At 50.2% G+C, this 18,611-nt stretch overlaps 1 protein-coding gene across 1 annotated transcript in view; it reads right to left on the bottom strand.

Annotated features, from left to right (window-relative positions):
- Nucleotides 1–768: 768 nt before the first annotated feature.
- The window catches only part of NOBOX (NOBOX oogenesis homeobox), a 34,406-nt gene continuing 16,563 nt past the window's right edge, over nucleotides 769–18,611 (bottom strand). The window contains exons 3-10 of the mRNA XM_040259920.1: nucleotides 7,226–7,682; nucleotides 4,679–5,227; nucleotides 4,188–4,294; nucleotides 3,735–3,868; nucleotides 3,185–3,258; nucleotides 2,740–2,962; nucleotides 1,971–2,272; nucleotides 769–1,064 (exon numbers count right to left, since the gene is read on the bottom strand). Of these exons, the coding sequence (XP_040115854.1) occupies nucleotides 769–1,064; nucleotides 1,971–2,272; nucleotides 2,740–2,962; nucleotides 3,185–3,258; nucleotides 3,735–3,868; nucleotides 4,188–4,294; nucleotides 4,679–5,227; nucleotides 7,226–7,682 (2,142 nt within the window). The remainder of the gene's footprint in view (nucleotides 1,065–1,970; nucleotides 2,273–2,739; nucleotides 2,963–3,184; nucleotides 3,259–3,734; nucleotides 3,869–4,187; nucleotides 4,295–4,678; nucleotides 5,228–7,225; nucleotides 7,683–18,611) is intronic.

Genomic DNA, 18,611 nt, shown 5'->3' on the forward strand with positions numbered 1-18,611 from the left:
TTTATTTATGGTTTGTGTTTCTGTGCAAAAGTTGAGTTTAATTAGGTTCCATTTGTTTGTTTTTATTTTCATTACTCTAGAAGGTGGATTCAAAAAATATTGCGGTAATTTATATTAGAGTGTTCTGCCTGTTTCCCTCTAAGAGTTTTATAATGTCTAGCCTTACATTTAAGTCTTTAATCCATTTTATTTTTGTCTATGTTGTTAGAGAATGTTTTCATGTCATTCTTTTTAATGTAGCTGTCCAGTTTTACAGGAGCCGCTTATTGAAGAGACTGTCTTTTCTCCATTGTACATCCTCACCCCCTTTGTCATACATGAATTTATTTCTGGATTTTTTATCCTGTTCCATGGGCACCACTGTTATAAGGAGCATGTGCAAGCTCATATTCTCTTGAAAAGAGGCATTTAAGGTGGTGAGAATGAGACCAGGCCCCTTTCCAGAAGAGAAACACGTGACTACAGAGAGAGAAACCCAAGAGGACACAGTTTACTGCTTATGATGGCCACTGGCTCATCTGTGGAGCAAGGAGAGCAAACAACATAAACGGACGGAACCATCAGAGGCGACACAGCCCCACTCCATTTCTCCACGACCACCATCCGGAGGTGTGGGGAAGGACGGGTGGGCCAGTCCTCCTCCTTCTCAAATCAGTATTTGGCAAAATGAGCCCTGGAGTCCAGTCTCTCCTTCAACTTCGAGCCCCGTCTCCTCCGGGCTGCTCCAGCCGTCTCCGGCAGGATGGCCTCTTGGTTCTTGCTCCACGACTAGGGGCCATGGCTACTCTTGTCTTCTTCTATGGGGGCCGGGGGCCGCTCCCCTGGGGCGGCCGGTGGTTCCTCCTGGGCCTGGCCAAGCGGGGGTCTTCCCGCTGCAGGTGGGGTGCTCTCGGGCATCTGGGTGAGGCCCGGGGAAGGCGGCCTTCCCGAAGCCTGCGTGTAGGAGGCGGCAAACAGGTCCAGGAAGCAGCTGTCCCCTCCAGGGGGGCCTCCCAGAGCCTGCAGACAGAAGGCGCTGGGGAACGGCAAGTCTGGCAGGCAGGGGTCGGCCCAGGGTACCGCACCTGTGGGGCCAAGCACAGAGCGCGTGGCATGAAGGGGCCCCAGCGTGGTCTCGGCGACAGAGCCCCTCCCTGCTCCACAGAGACACGGGCCAGGACCCCAGAGTGGGCCTCCCCTCAGGACCAGGCGCCCACCCCCCATGTCTCAAGGGCCTGGGGTTGGGGCACAGTGACACAGAGCACACTGCAGTCTGGGTGCCCCCTCACACGTGCCAGAGGAGCCCAGGAACCAGAGTCTTCTCCCCCTTCTTCTTCTGAGTCTCCTAGGGCGGTGACTCCAGGATATCCGGGGTCCAGGTGGCCCCTCGGACACTCCCATCAGCTGCCATCTACTCTGCACCGAGTGTTTCACGCCCGTCATTCCTAGTGCTCACAAAGCCCTCAAGGAGATGGGAATGGTATTCCCACTTCAGAATCCAGGAAGCTCAGGAGAACTCGTGACGACTGAGCTGGACTCCATGCTTGGCTCTGCCTCCCTCCAAAGCTCTCTCTCTTGGAGAAGAAAATGGCAAGCCACTCCAGTACTCTTGCCTGGAAAATTCCATGAATAGAGGAGCCTGGTAGGCTACAGTCTATGGGGTCGCAAAGAGTCGGACATGACTGAGCGACTTCATTTTCTTTCTTTCTATAGTTCCTTTTGGAGACAGAAATGGTAACCTACTCCAGTGTTCTTGCCTGGAGAATCCCATGGACAGAGAGGCCTGGTGGGCTACAGTCTCTGGGGTAGCAAAGAGTCGGACACAACTAAGCAACTAACACATACACAAAGCTCTCTCTTACTCTGCTCTGAAACTTCCAGGAAACTGGAGGACGAAGAGCTTCACCAAGACAGCCCCCGTCCTGGGGTTCTCTCCCCTCTCACCCTCCTCAAACACTGTGGGGGGGGCTTCTCTTCCAGCCCCGACTCACCCACGTTCCCGGCCAGTGGCTGCAGCAGGACGGGCCCCGATGGAGGGCCTGGGAAACAGCCCTGGGATGAGCCCCCGCCAGGGCCACTGGACAAGGCAAAGAGAGGGTCTTCGGGCAGCGGCGGAGTCAGCGAGCTGGGCAAGGGGAAGGGGTGCAGGTATGGAAACTGGGGCTGCGGGTGTTGGAAGAACTGGGTCTGTGGCGCCTGGGAGAAGGAGAATGGTCCTGGCTGGCTACTGCTGGGTTGGTACTCCTGGGGCTCCAGATCCTCTAAGTATGAGCAGGCAGGGGGTGGAGTGATGCTGTGGGGACAGAGGAGAACTTCCTGAGGCTCCGACGGTTTCATTCCTACCACGCCCTTCCCCCCCACCTCTCCACAAACCCCAGGCCTGCGGCCTCCTCCTCTTCCTGCTCCAGCTTCTCACCCTCTTCTCCTCTACAGCTGTGATGTCCCGATCCTTCCCCTCCCCATCCCCTCACCCTTTAACTCTCACTACATTTACTAACTCCTTGCTTCTCTTGGGGCTTCCTTGGTGGCTCAGATGGTAAAGAATCCGTCTGCAATGCAGGAGACCCAGGTTCGATCCCTGGGTCGGGAAGATCCCCTAGAGGATGGAATTGCAACCCACTCCAGTATTCTTGTCTTGGCGGGCAGGGAAACCCCATCTCTCAGTTACCCTCTCCACTCCCAAGCTCCATCCATCTTTCCTCCTTCTGTGCCTCCCCCAGGATAGCTCAGTACAGCCCCCGTGAAGTGGCGGACAAGTACCTTGTTCCCCACAACCCACAAGGGCCATCCTTGTGGCTGCTGTCACTGCTCAGGGTATCCAGCATTAGCTGGGGGGCGTGCACAGGGCCGAGGGGAAAGGGAAGGTTGGCTCTTCGGACAGGTGGGGGGCTGAAGAGTGGAGGTGTCACAGGCCTTCTCTGGGGGCCCTCATTCTGCAGGTTTGGGCCCAGAGTCTGATCAGACTTCAGCAGCATGGACGGCTCTGGGAACAGAAGTCCATGGGGGTTGTGAGAGTAAAGACAGTGGGGAGGGGACACAGCCTTGGCAGTGCTGGAGGGGGTTAGAGTGCAAGAGGCCTGGGCCCCCCAAAGGGGCCCCACTGAACAAAACCGTGGAGAGCTCTGGCCGCTCCCAGGTCTTCCAAGAAAGAGCCCTTTGACTTTGCCGTCTTCCCCAGACAACCCTCAGAAGGGGGTCGGCCCACCTGGAAGGGAATCCTGAGGGAGGGTCCCAGGCTCCAGGATCGTGGACTCGGTAGGTGGCAGCTCAGCCACAGAGCTGGAGGCAGACAGATCAGAGACTGCAGGTCAAGGGGTCCCTGGTCTATGACCGGGGCTTCCATGTAGGGAAAGGGACCCACACATTCAAGCTCTGTCTCCCTACGAGGCACTGGCAAGTCCCAATCCCACCTGGTCCAAATCCCTCTAAATATCAGCCAACAACTCTGGCTCGGACCATAAAGAAGCCACATGAGATGTGGGAGACCTGGGTTTGATCCCTGGGTTGGGAAAAGCCCCTGAGAAGGGAATGGCCTTCCGTTCCAGTATTCTTGCCTGGGACATCCCATGGATAGAGGAGCCTGGTAGGTTACAGTCCGTGGGGTTGCAGAGAGGTGAACTTGGCTAAGCGACTCACACACACATGCCCCATTATGCCCAGCCTTCCAGCACCTTCCCCCTTCTAGACCCCAGGATCCCAGCTTAGACCCCACGTCCTGCCCATGGGGAGGGGCCAGGAAGAGGAGAAAGTCTTACCTGCACTGGTTGCTGGCGGGGGCTGGGGTAAGGGCGGGGGCGGGGGCTGGGGTAAGGGCGGGACCAGCAGGTGCATCCTTATTCTCCTTCCCATTCATTTTTCGCCACTTGGCCCGGCGATTCTGGAACCACACCTGTAGAGGAAGAGACACCTGAAGAGCTTGAAGAACAGGGCAGAGCCTGAGGCTCGGGCCTGCTGGCCCATGATGACTGTGACCGAGGAGGTCCCTGCACCACTCAGACTGGTATGAAGGGTTCATCTAGATGGGGTCTGAGTCACCTCCCTGCGTCATCTAAGGCTGCGGCCGGGTGGAAACAGGCAAAAACACAGCCCTGGCTGAGGCCTCGCTCCAGCCCCTGTTGGGGAGCTGCCGAGTACTTGCTAAGCTCCCCCAGATTCCCGGCATGTGGGCTCCCCTCCACCCCCAGATCAGGGGAGTCAGCGCCCTTTACCATGATGCGCTGGGGGGTGACCCCCACCGTCTGGGCGATCTCCCGGCGCTTATCGCTATCTGGATAGTGGTCGTCTTGGAAGAGCCTTTCTAGCTCCTCCAGCTGGTCTGGAAGAAGAAAACACTGGCTTTGAGGATGAACACCAGTGATGAGGAAGCAGAGGAGAAAAACACGCCTTCCAGGCCGGGACCACTGTCCCCAGCCCAAGGGCCTCCCACAGCCTGGTGCCTAAGTTCCCCCAGTGGGCTGGGGCCTCCCCTGGCTTGGGCTTTGTGGCATGGAGCTGCCTGGTGGCAACTTTCCCATTTCTTCCATGTTCCGATAAGAAAACGCAACCTTTCCCTCTGAGGGTCAGAAGTCATGGCCCTGCATAGGTCAAGAGACGTCCCAGCCAAGGTGACGCATAAGCTAACTGCACTCCCGTCTCCTGGGGCCACGTTCCCAGAGATTGACACCAGGTCCCTCGGGTTCCTCTCACCTCAGGGACTCACCCGAGCGGTACAGGGTGCGGGTCTTCTTCCGGACCTGGCAGGTCACTTCCGGGGACCTCTTCTCCTTCTCCAGGTTTTGGTTGTTCTGGGCCAGTGTGTTGAGGAGGTTGGCCACATGGCAGGACCCCCGGCCTAACCCACAAGGCACCGGGTTGTACGTGGCCCGGGCCGGGTTAGCGCTGCTGGGAGATGCCGTCGAGGCCGGACCCACATCCCTAGGCTTCTTCTGCTCGCCGGCGGCTGGAGAGTAGAGCCTCTTCCCCGGCCTCCCCTCTGTCCCCGGGAAGGGAGGCCCTTGCCCCTGAGGCTGGGGTCTAGGCGAGGCCAGGCTCCTGTCTTTGTGGAGAGCCCCTGGGCTGGGGCTCTGGCAGGCTCTCCCAGCCCCAGCCCCTTCCCCAGGGGCCTCTGATGGCAGCTTCTCCCCAGAGATGGTGCAGGAAAGAGGCACGACCTTGCCTGGGGCGTCCTGAGTGTAGGGGGCTGACCTCTGCAGGGCTTCCTCGTCCTCCTCCAGCCTGGCAGCAGGGGACTTGCCTCCACCCCCTTGGCCTGTGGAGAACCAGCACCCCAACCTCAGCCCAGGAGAAGGAAGAGCCTGGCCCAGGGGAACGTGCCGCTCCCTGGTCTGCAGCTGGTGTCCTGTTTGACCTTAAGCTTTCACTTGTCTACTTAGCAAACGCGGTAACAGTTCCAGGCATGCCTTCCTGACTCGGCTACTGTGAGGATCACATGAGGGAATCCTTCTTGCCTGGAGAATTCCATGGACAGAGAAGCCTGGCAGGCTACAGTCCATGGGGTAACAAAGAGTCAGATACGACTGAGCTACTAACACATAGGTACATACGCAGCTTGGAAAAGCGAAAGCACGCAGATGCTACCGTGAGGGGTCTGAGCTCATGAACCTAGATGGTGGGGGAGCGATCCTAATTTCGGAGGAACTTACTCCCTGGGAGTTCCCAGTTTTCTCCCAGACACCTGGATTGTGAGTTTGAGACGGAGACTCTGCAGCTGATCAGACTGGATCCTGGTCCTGCTCCGGACACAGCGTCAGGGCTGAGCAGGGACACGGCAGGACTGAGTGGTGTCCGGGGGCCCAGACAAGAACATCAAAGGGGAGCTAACAAGAATGTCTACCCTCATCTCCCACAGAACTGGCTCTCTCCTCAGTGACCCTCCTCACTCCTATACACACCCTCATCCCCTCCTTGCAAAGCAGGACCTCAGCCAAGGGCCTGGAGCCCAGGCCAGCCCCCGTTTTACAGGTGACCTGACGGGCACTGAACATTCCCATCACTCAGCCTCCAGCTTGTCTGTCCTTTTCTGAGCTATGACTGATTGATCAGGAGTTTACCAGGTCCTGGGCATGGTGCTAAGCACCTTTCAGAGATCAGTCCAGTCTATATTTAATCCTGGTGAGGAAGGCATAGGCATCTCTCCCTCTAACAGATGAAGAAAGGCGGATGGCAGAGTTCAGTGACTTGCCCAAACTCACAGCGCAGGGCTCTTGTTCACTAGATGGAGCCCTTCCGAGGGTCACCAACCTGCCCCTCATTTCCCTCCCAGCTTATTCATAACCTCCAGAACTCTCTCAGGTCAAGGAGCTGCTGTGTTATTTCTTACAAAACTGGAATTTTTAAAAAAATTTTTTGAATATCTTTAAGTGGATGCTCACTGGTGTTTTGTTTTGGCCCCCACAGCATGTGGGATCTTGGTTCCTCCACTAGGGTCTACCCAGGCCCCCTGCATTGGAAGCGCCAAGTCTTAACCTCTGGACCATCAGGGAAGTTTCCAAGAGCGAGTTTTTCTGTTTTATTTTGTTTTTAATGAAAGTTGCATGAGATTGACTAGCTTAAGGAACAGCTTTCTAAAAACATGTAAAGAAAGATGTAGGTCACAAACTAAGGTGCTTTGTCAGATTGTTCCCTAGTATACAAGCTGGTGACCAGGGTTTGCAGGCTTCTACTCCATAACTAAGCCGAGAGGCCGGATGGGGAAATGCAGAAGAAGGGACACACTGCTTTTACAGTAATTTTGGAGCACTGGAGCCTAGCAAACCTGGTACATAGTAGGTGGTCACCAAAGGCAATGGATCAGAGTGATAGCTTTCCTAAAGTGGCTCAGCGGTAAAGAATGCGCCTGCCAATGCAAGAGACCCGGTTCCAACCCTGAGTCAGGAAGACCCACTGGAGAAGGGAATGGCACTCCTTTGCCTAGAGTATTCTTCCCTGGAGAATTCCATGGACCGAAGAGCCTGGTGGGCTACAGTTCATGGGGTTGCAGAGTCGGACACGACTGAGCAACTGAAGAACAAATCAGGGTGATAGGCCCTGGTAAGAAAGGTGATGGGTCTTGGAACCTAGAACAGCAGAGCCTCAACCCTGCTTTCCTTCTCTGCGTGTAGCGAGATCAGAACCCCAAAACGGAAGGGTGCTGTGGGGCGGGCTCCCTGGCCCGCAACACCCCCTCAAATCCCCCTCAGTTCCCAGCCCCGACCCTCCCGAGCTCTAGAGGCCTGGCCGCTGGGCCCCCGGGCTCCCGCGCACTCACCCCGCAACTCCGGGCCGCGCTCCCGGGTGGGCTCCATGGCCTGGACTCCTGCACGGGGCCGCCCGCCTGCCCGCCGCCTAAAGAAGCCTCGCGCGCGGGCAGGTGTGCGTCCGCGAGGCCCGCCCGGGAGGGCGCGAGGCCCGGGGGCCACGCAGCTGCCCGCCCCCGCCGCGGCCGAGAGGGGCGGGTGCGGCCGCTCCCTGGGGCTGGGGGTCGGTGCACGCGGGGCGTGGGCGACAGCCCGCCTCCAGGAGGCTGCAGCGGTCACCAGCGCCCACCAACTCCCAAGGCCCGCCTTGGCACTGGGCTCCGGTGGCTGCTTGCGCCTTGGGAACCGGGGCAGGCGACTTAGGGAGACACTTATCCTGGGAGCCCCAAACCACTGCTCCACTGAGGTTCCCCCAAGCCTAAGCCCCCAAGACCCCGTGCCGATTGGAAGTTTCCCTAGAGCCCCGAGCTAGAAGAAGCCAGGCCACACGGCGAAGTCCACATGTCTCGGATGGACACAGTTGCAGGAGCCCCGGAAGCCACAGGTAAGCGGGGAGGCCTGTGTGCTGCTCAAAGTTTTGGTCTCAGTTTTCACCCGCTTGAGACCACTTTTACTCGCCGAAAATGGGCGGAGGACACAGAACAAAGATCCTACAGGCGCGATCTTTGTGACTCTTCGTTCACCAAACGTTTCTTGCCTTCTTTATAAAAGAATTTAAGAATTTAAAATTCTCATGGCGTCGTCCTCCCATCTGTGCTTGAGTGGGAGGTGATGGCCAAATTGAAACAGGTGCTTGGGGGTGGGGGTGGGGGGCCGTCCAGGACCGAATCCAGGTGTTTTGCTTTTAGGATTGAAAAGACTCTGGACAGCGCGTGCTTTCAGGCTGTAATCACCTGTTGGTATGTTTTTTTCTGTGCCTTAAATTCTTTTGAGGTGCTTGAATATACATGTGAACTTTGGAAGGCTGGCCGTTCTAAATTATAGACATATGAGCGAGTTAATTTTGTGATAACATGATCAAAATTCCAGGCCCTCTGGTGTTTCATTCCGACTCCGGTAAGAGCAATATCCTCAGGTAAATAAGCAGTTTAGAGTTTGGGACCAGTTTCAGCTAGAAATCCGGGCCATGTGAGCAAGAAAGAGAGGGCAGCTAAGTGGCTTTGTTTGTGAAAAGTCGCTGTTTGGTGACATGGTGGTAAATGGAATACAGTAGTCTGCCTGATTAAACTTTTATAGGACACTGTCTGCCAGGCCTGGTGCAGAAGCTTACTGGCGGAGAGGGGATTAGAACAAGGACACAAGGGAAGAAACAGTGTCCATTCCACAGGGAGGGCAGTGGTGGGTTAGAAGGATTCACAGAGGAGCAGGAGGCTCTGCTGCGCTCGGATTGGGGGCGGGGTCAGGAAAGGCCTTCATGGAGCGGGTAACACAGATCTGCGAGCTGAAGGTTAAGGGAGAGGCATTGCTACTGTGCCACAGCCCTGCTTAAACTCTCCGGTGACCCCCGCCCGCCTGTGTGATAAAATCCAAGCTCCCTGACCGGGAGAGGAGACCTCCGAGGTCTGGTCCTTTTCTCTGAAGCCTCAGCTCGCCTGCTGCACACACCCACACCCACGTGTCCCAACTTTATCGTCTCTTTTGACCTTGCGTTTTTCAAGGAGCCTTTGCTGAAACCCCTTGGATCAGAATTTCTTTGGGAATTTGTTTAAAATGGAGCTTCCAGGCCCCATTCCCAGATGTTTTAATTGGTCGGTCCAGAGAGGCATCTAGAAAGTGTAACAAGCCTCTCAGTTCAGTTCAGTCGCTCAGTTGTGTCTGACTCTTGGCGACCCCATGAATCGCAGCATGCCAGGCCTCCCGGAGTTCACTCAGACTCACATCCATCGAGTCAGTGATGCCATCCAGCCATCTCATCCTCTGTCGTCCCCTTCTCCTCCTGCCCCCAATCCCTCCCAGCATCAGAATCTTTTCCAATGAGTCAACTCTTTGCATGAGGTGGCCAAAGTACTGGAGTTTCAGCTTCAAAATCAGTCCTTCCAAAGAAATCCCAGGGCTGATCTCCTTCAGAATGGACTGGTTGCATCTCCTTGCAGTCCAAGGGATTCTCAAGAGTCTTCTCCAACACCACAGTTCAAAAGCATCAATTCTTCAGCGCTCAGCCTTCTTCACAGTCCAACTCTCACATCCATACATGACCACTGGAAAAGCCATAGCCTTGACTAGACAGACGGCCCTTAGTTGGCAAAGTAATGTCTCTGCTTTTGAATATACTATCTAGGTTGGTCATAACTTTTCTTCCAAGGAGTAAGCGTCTTTTAATTTCATGGCTGCAGTCACCATCTGCAGTGATTTTAGAGCCCCCCAAAATAAAGTCTGCCTCTCAGGTGATTCTTATTCACATTAGAGTTTGAGACATTCAGTAGATCTGCAAAAACAAAGTCAACTGAAACCATCCTGGGGATGGGAGTGGGGAAAGTGGGTGGTGTGGGGTCTTTGTGGGGGAAGGACCTTTTGTCCTTTACTGAGGTGGGTGTCTGCTGTAGTGCAGAATTAATCTCTTAATATTAGGCTATCCTATCTCATTAAATTAAGAATAAATCATCCTTCCCTGCCATCATTTATGTTATATTTTCCCTCTGGTTGCCCTCTGCCTGGGTGAAGGTCAGAAGAGCAAAGACTGAATTACCCATAGACTGGCTGCCACCCTTGCACAAAACTTGGAAAAATATGAGGTCTAATTGTATAAAAGGGTTTGCTCTGAGGCTTAGGGAATTGAAGATGTTGGCATTTTCTCTCTCTTTTTTTTAGAGTTTGTGATTTTATTAATAATTCTTTGGCCAAAAGTGAAAATACAGATCGAAGGAAGAAGATGTTGGCATTTTCTAAATACGTAAGTGATTGAATTTGTTAGGCTTGGGCTATGACATTCGGGAAATTAAAGTTCTCTTTCTTCTTTCCATTTTTCCTTCAATAATATTCTTGCCTTGTTGTTTTATGGCTTTTCAAAAATGGTACGGTTTTGTTTGTTAATTTACAGGAATATTTGATTTAGTTACTGTACGTGAATTTAGTCTAAGAAGGCCTGGGGGTGTGTCTTGATGTGTTCGGTTGAGAGGGAGTGTTTTTATAATATATGCTGTGATGAGTTCTATCTTTCACAGAGAAGCTTCAAGGGAAGAAGGCAGAGAAAGGGGACTGCTCTTTATTGGGAGGGCAAAAACTTCTATTTTGGGGTACTTGGAAATATTTATTTCTAATTCTTGGTATAAGGCATCGTCGTGATCTTTAGGCAAGTTCATGTACGAAACCTCGTTTAGATGGAAGGGTTTCCTTTAGGGGTAGGGGAGGGGGTTGTCCTTAGTTTTCAGAGCCAAACTGTAAACCACCTCCTGTATCCTTTTAGGAAGAGCCATTTATTCCAACCTCTTTTCTTCTCCTTGGTAGAATGACATCAAAAAAGAAGAGGTCTGATGCTACTAAAGAATATAATTAATCTTTTTTTTTTTTTAGTTTATGTGGAGTTAACCATACAGTTAATCTGCTGCTGCTGCTAAGTCACGTCAGTCATGTCCGACTCTGTGTCACCCCATAGACGGCAGCCCACCAGGCTCCTCTGTCCCTGAGATTCTCCAGGCAAGAACACTGGAGTGGGTTGCCATTTCCTTCTCCCACAGTTAGTTTAAACACGTGAAATAAGCATTATCTGTCCTTCCTCCCTCCTTCTCTATAATGAGGAAAATAACTAGTAGAAGGCAGTTGACTGAGAAACATTTTCAAAGCAGAAACACAGGGTAATTCATTCTTGGCCTCCATGCCTCCACAGGAGTACAGGGCAACAGGTCACTGGAAGTCCTGGCACCAGAGGCAAGAGCGCAGTTGTGAAAGGCAGAAATGTGAACAGGCCCTGGGTCAGGAGCTCACAGTCCCTGCAAACACGGGAGGTCAGGGCCCCAGGAAGCAACCAGGAGGACAGCACCGCCCAAGGCAGAGGAGGGCAAAGGGAAACAGGATGTCCTGAACCTGAAGCAGGCATGTGGCTGGACAATCAGATGGATGCCTCGGGCTCACTGCGACAAAGCTGAGGGTGGCCGCCACCGGGGGAGGCACTGGGGGCTGCTAGAGTCTCTGCGGAGCTGCTTTGCTTGGGAAACCCCAGGAAAGGCTGCTTGGAGGTTGCTGGTGATGGGCATTGGGAACACCTGGCTTAGAGCAGAACCCGCCCCGGCAGTGAGCAAACAGGTTCTGGCATGAATGCTCCTGATCACTTCTAATCCCCATGCCCCAGACTCTCAAGGTTTTCTGCATCTAACAAGAATAGCGAGTTTGTCTAAGCAGTGTGGTTGCTGCTGCTCGTTTTTAACTAGGCTGTGTTCATAATAAGGGGCTTCCCAGGTGGCTCAGATGGTAAAAACAAACAAACAAAAAAAACCCACCTACAAGTGCAAGAGATGCAGGTTTGATCCCTGGGTCGGAAAGGTCCCCTGGAGAAGGGAGTGGCAACACACTCCAGTATTCTTGCCTGGGAAATGCCATGGACCGAGGAGCCTGGCAGGCTACAGTCCATGGGGCTGCAAAGAGTCAGACATGAGTTAGTGACTGAACAACAACTCATATCACCATGGCTTGTGTTTTTGTAATTTGCAAAGTGTTTTCCCTTCCACCTGAATCCCCTCCCTATGCACCTCTGTTTTACAGGCAGACGGTTTCCTTTCTGCTCTCTTCTGCCCCTCTCCAGGATTGCAAAGCTGGGTGCTCACTAGAGTCTGGCATTCGAACTCGCCTCAAAAGCTGGCCCCGACCTTCCCTCAGGCTGCATCTGTGTCTCCCTTCTGTCTCTCCCGACCTACCCCCCGACTCCTGTCTCCTCGAGTCTCCTCTGGTTCTAACCCTCTCAACCTCGCCCTGGATGGCCCTCGCCTTCTCATGCTTCAGGGCCACAGATCACATTGTTTATAGGCCTGAAACGTCCAGTCCCTTTTTACTTCTGGCAAAGTCTTACTCACACTTCAAAGCCCACCACGCGTATTCTCTTTCCTGGGAAGCCTGTCTTGGCTTTCCAGCGCCAGAAGGAACTGCTCCTTCCTGCGTGCTCTCGCTGTGCCCCGTTCTCAACGATGTGTTACACCACCTAACCCGGGCTCACCAGAGGAGAAGTCTGTGAATTCTCTACCAGCCGCTGAGTTCTTACGCCTTAATAAACATCTGTTCACACCAGGCGCTTCCTACCTGCTCTACAAATATCAGCTCCCTGAATTTCCACAACCCCAGAAGGTTCTGTCATTAGCCCCATTTTATCACGAAGAAACTGACATAGAGAGCTTATGTGCTTTGCCAAAAGTCACAGAGCTGGTAAGCGGCACACCCAAGAGCTGAACCCGGTTAGTCTGGTTCCCGCCTGTACTCGTAACCACTGGGCTTTCCTGTTTATTTCATTTATATCTATGTCAAGATCCTCCTGGGCTTGGCATGGCGGCTTGCACACAAGGATCAGTAATTGTTCACTGACCAGAAATTGATCACCTTCACCAGGAGTTAGAGAGCAGAGGAGGGAGGGAGGTGGCTGTACCTGGGCAGAGGAGCAGCGCTGATGGAGCTGTTCTGAATCCCGACCGTGGTGGTGGTTGCATGAGTCTACACTGAGATAAAATGGCATAGAACTAAACGGGGTTGGGGGCTTCCCTGGGGGCTCAGGTGGCAAAGAATCTGCCTGCAATGCAGGAGACCCGGGTTCGATCCCAGGTTTGGGAAGATCCCCTGGAAAAGGGAATGGCAACCCACTCCAGTATCCTTGCCTGGAGAATCCTATGGATGGAGGAGCCTGACAGGCTACAGTCCATGGGGTCACAAAGAGTCGGACCCGACTGAGTGACTGACACACACTAAAACAGAGTTGACCCTGGAACAGCATGAGTTTCGACTGCACAAGTTCGTAAATGTGCAGATTTTTTAAAAAAATAATACTGTCGAATTACATGGTCCATAGTGTATTAGCAGATGTGGAACCTCACATAGGGAAAAGCCACAGATACAGAGGCTGATTATAAATTGTGCATGGATTTTCCACTGTGCAGAGAATTACCACTGATCTCTGCGTTGTTCAAGGGTCAAATATATATGGGACTCTCGAGGCAAGAATACTGGAATGGGTTGCCATTTCCTTCTCCAGGGGATCTTCCTGATCCAGGGATCGAACTCAGGTCTCCCACTTTGTAGGCAGATTCTTTACTGTCTGAGCCACTGGGGAAGCCAAGTCCAGGCAAGAATACTGGAAAGGGTTGCCATTTCCTTCTCCAAGGGATCTTCCCGACCCAGGAATCCAACCCAGGTCTCCTATATTTCAGGCAGATTCTTTACCAACTGAGCTACGAGGGAAGCCCCAAGTATATATACATATACATGCAAATAAGTCTGTGTAAAAACTGATGAAATCTGAGTAAGGTCTGTGGATTGTACCAATATCAGTTTCCTGGTGTGATTTTATACTGTAGTTAATGCAGGATATTACCACTGGGGCAAAGAAATATGGGATCTTTCTGTATGATTTCTTAACACTTCCTGTGAAACTACAATTATTTCTCTGATGTCCAGGTATAGGGTCATGGCCCCCAGGAGAAGGTGCTCTGCCAGGAGCCCTCAGGGTACGGAAAGAGAACTCTGCCTTCTGGCCAGAGTGAGTTTGTTACTATTCTTTTTTTGCTTTCAGGACATGGACTCGTGTCCTCCTGGGCTTTGATGCCTTCATGGTCTCCTGTGACCTGGTTACCCACCCCCTCCAGAGCCAGTTAATCATGTGAAAGGTGAGGTCACATCACAGTCAGCAGGTTCCTCTGTGCTTAGGGCACCAAGCTTTAAGTTCCACTAACATTAGAGTGACAATTCCAGATCTTTGGAATTGAAGATTACCTGCCCTTGTGTTTAAATGTCTCCTTTTGCTTGATATCAATCAAGAGCAGGATCACTAGTGTAGGTTAGAAGCTACCAGCAACTTCTTTTGCCTGCTGGAGGGGATGGTGAAATATTAGTCTAAGTAGGACAGAGAGATGAAGTGATAGAAGACTAGATTGATTACCCGAGAAATAATTAGGCCAGCAAAACCTGTCACAAACTTTGTTGGAATGACAAGGGGCCAGTAGAACAGGATGGGCTGCTAGACCCCGTTTTAAGCTTGCAAAAAGACTTCTGATCATCTCTGTCTTGTAACTGAGGCACTGCATGTGTTATTAAATTGATACAAGGGAACGTGGGCCTTGCCTGGGCCGCCTGGCATTCATTTAGGCTGTGTCATGCAGAGTTCCAAAGAGAGGGAGCAAAAAGCAACAGAGACGGGGAAAGACATATTTGGAATCAGAGATGCACCAGACAATATGGACGTGAATTTGAGCAAACTCAGGGAGATAGTGGAAGACAGAGAAGCCTGGTCCATGGGGGTCAAAAAGAGTCAGACACAGCTGAGCAGCTGAACAAAAGCAACAAGAAGATGATGTTAGATCTATCTTCTTTAGTTGGGAGATACAATTTCTGATCTGAACTCTCAGATATGCTCTCCAAGGCCCATTTGGTTTGGGCTCACCAGCAAGGGCAAGCACTGTGGCTTTCAGACTTTTCAAGCTTAACCTTATTTTCAAACGGAACTTCTGATTCCTGCCCGAAAACCCGTAACACCCCCAAGCCTCCCCCTCTTTTTATCAGTCACCCAGTTGGAATCATCCTTGATTCGGTGCTCTCCCTCACAGCTTACGTATGAGCTGTGACCATTCAACCTCCAAAGCCCTTAACTTTGCATCTCAAAGCTTTTAACTTCTCTCCATCATCACCAATCCAAGCCCCTCTCCTCTTGGGCCTGTTCTTTAGTGACAGCTTCCTACATGCATCTCCTGTCTCTAATCCTATCTCACTATAATCCATCCTCCACAGACTGGCTAGGGAGACAGTCTTAACATGAAAATTGCCATATGTGACTCTGCTGTTTATATACTTTGATGACTTTTTATTGTACTGGGAGGAAAATAAAAATATCTTACCAAAGCCCGCATGATCTGGCTCCTGCTTCATCTCAGGTCCTTCAAGCATCTTAGACATAATACATTTTTCTGTCTCAAGGTCTTTACATATCCTGTTCCCATGCCTGCAAACCCTCTTGGTGGTTTTTATGGCTGATTCCTACCCAGGTCTTGGCTTAAGTGTTGTTTCTCCATACAGAGTCCTTTGGCCACATTATTGACCTAACACCTACCTCCTAATATTTTCCCTGTTTTTATTACTATTCTTAACCCAATATGTAATTATACTTTAGTTTACAGACTGTCTCCTCTACAGTATCTTGAGCTCCCTGGGTGCTGAAACTAGTGGTTTGTTTTGCCGGTATAAATCTATGTAAACAACGGCCCTGGCATGGTGGCTGACTTATGCGTGTTAGCTGTTTGGCTAACGAGTGTGTGTGTTTGGCTAATTAGTGTGTGTGTGTGCGCGCTCTCTCACATGCTCAGTCGGGTCTGACTCTTTTGCAGTCCATGGACTGTACCCCACCACGTTCCTTTGTCCATGGAATTTTTCAGGCAAAAATGCTGGAGTGGATTGCATTTTCTCCTCCAGGGGATCTTGCCAACTCAGCAATCAAACCCAAGTTGAATCTCCTGTATTGGCAGGCGGATTCTTTACCACTAGCACCACCTGGGAAGACAGATGAATGGATGAATAAAAATATGGGGTTTTGTTGGTTTTTTTTTTTTTTTTTTTTAGTTGGAAGGGAGAAAAAGATTATCAGATTCATGGTACAAATTGCAGTTTCTGGTAATTCATAACCTGATCTATAATAAGATTTAATAAGGCCATTAAATTGGAAAGCTTCCTGAAAGTGTTGGCCATTTTGAGAACTGAGGAAACCAGAACCTAGGGGTAATATGTGGCATTTTAGTGCTTGTTGTAAGGAACGCAGCAAGACTTGGCATGCCTCTTTGGTAAAGTCCATATTCATCAGAGGCCATGGCTTTTCAGAGAGAAAGCAAAAGCCAGAGCTACAGCTTGTTAGGGCTTCTTCAGTCTTCAGAAAAAGACGCAAGCAACTTTATATTTAGAATGGGTTTTTTATAGACCACATGTAGGTGGATCTTGTTTTTCTATGACAGCCTCTGCCTTAATTTTTAAGATGTTTAGTCCACTTATACAATGTATCATTCACAAATAATGATTATTAATATGGTTGGGTTTAGAACTACCTTCTTGCTATTGTTTTCCATTATCATATCTTTTTATGCCTTATTTTTGAGTTCAGTTCAGTCTCTCAGTCAATGTCCAACTCTTTGTGACCCCATGGACTGCAGCACACCAGGCTTTCCTGTCCGTCACCAAATGCTGCAGCTTGTTCAAACTCATGTCCATCGAGTTGGTGATGCCGTCCAACCATCTCATCCTCTGTCATCCCCTCCTCCTTCTGCCTTCAATCTTGCCCAGCATCAGGGTCCTTTCCAATGAGTCAGTTCTTTGCATCGGGTGGCCAAAGTATTGGAGCTTCAGCTTCAGCATCAGTCCTTCCAATGAATATTCAGGACTGATTTCCTTTAGCATTGACTGTTTTGATCTCCTTGCAGTCCAAAGGACTCTCAAGAGTTTTCTGCAGTACCACGGTTCAAAAGCATCAATTCTTTGGTGCTCAGCTTTCTTTATAGTCCAACTCTCACATCCATACATGACTACTGGAAAAACCATAGCTTTGACTAGACAGACTTTTGTTGGCAAAGTAATGTTTCTGCTTTTTAAAATCCTGTCTAGGTTAGTCATAGCTTTTATTCCAAGGAGCAAGTGTCTTTTAATTTCATGGCTGCAGTGACGGTCCACAGTGATTTTGGAGCCCTCTAAAATAGTCTGTCAGTGTTTGCATTTTTTCCCCATCTATTTGCCTTGAAGTGATGGGACTGGATGCCATGATCTTAGTTTTCTGAATGTTGAGTTTTAAGCCAACTTTTTCACTCTCCTCTTTCACTTTCATCAAGAGGCTTCTCAGTTCATCTTCGCTTTCTGCCATAAGGGTGATGTCATCTGCATATCTGCAGAGAAGGAAATGGCAACCCACTCCAGTATTCTTGCCTGGAGAATCATGTGGACAGAGGAGCCTGGTGGGCTGCTGTCCATAGGGTCGCACAGAGTTGGACACGACTGCAGCAACTTAGCATGCATGCATGCATTGGAGACGGAAATGGCAACCCACTCCAGTATTCTTGCCTGGAGAACCCCAGGGACAGAGGAGCTTGGTGGGCTGCCATCTGTGGGATTGCACAGAGTCGGACACGACTGAAGCGACTTAGCAGCAGCAGCAGCAGCAGCATCTGATAGTTCTCCCGGCAATCTTGATTCCAGCTTGCGCTTCATCCAGCCTGGCATTTCTCATGATGTACTCTGCATATATGTTAAATAAGCAGCGTGACATTATACAGCCTTGACATACTCCTTTCCCAATTTGGAACCAGTCTGTTGTTCCATGTCCGGTTTTAACTATTGCTTCTTGACCTGTATACAGATTTCTCAGGAGGGAGTAAGTGTCATTTTTGAGTAATTAAGTGTTTAAATGATTCAGTTTTATCTCATTTGTTGGCTTATGAATAATAACATTGATTTATAACATTTTTTGACTTTTTTTAGTGATGGCTTTAGGACTTTGTGGGTACATGTCTAACTATCACTGAAGCTTACCTTCAAGTGAAATTATGCCATTTCACAAAAAATATAAGAGCCTTGCAACAGTGTATTTCTGTTTTCTCTCAATTTCCACTATTGTCAAACCTTTCTCTTCTACATGTAATAAAACATATAATACATTGTTACTATTTTTTGCTTTCAACAGTTAGTGATTTTTAAAAAATACTTTAAAAAGAAAATATCATATCGTAACACATATATACAGAATCTAGAAAGATGGTACTGATGAATTTATTTAGAAATAGACATAGAGAACAGACTTTTGGACACCAGGTGGGAGAGGAAGGGGAGGGTGAGATGTATGGAGAGAGTAACATGGAAAGTTACATTGCCATATGTAAAATAGTCAATGGGAATTTGCCAAATGATCAGGGAACTCAAACAGGGGCTCCGTAACAACCTAGAGGGGTGGGATGGGGAGAGAGATGGGAGGGAGGTTCACGAGGGAGGGGACATATGTATATACCTATGGCCGATTCATGTTGATATTTGGCAGAAAACAACAAAATTCTGTAAAGCAATTATCCTTCAATTAAAAAATAAAAATTAAAAAAAAATACTATTTTATGTTTACTTACATGTTTACCATTAGTAAGCATTTATTTGGAAAGAATGAATTTCCATCTAGGATAATTTTCCATGTTAAAGAAATTCCTTTACCATTTCTGGTAAGAAAGAAATTTCTTACCATTTCAATGGTAAATT

Source organism: Oryx dammah, unplaced genomic scaffold (assembly GCF_014754425.2).
Source record: "Oryx dammah isolate SB20612 unplaced genomic scaffold, SCBI_Odam_1.1 HiC_scaffold_18, whole genome shotgun sequence".
Classification (NCBI taxonomy): Eukaryota; Metazoa; Chordata; class Mammalia; order Artiodactyla; family Bovidae; genus Oryx; species Oryx dammah.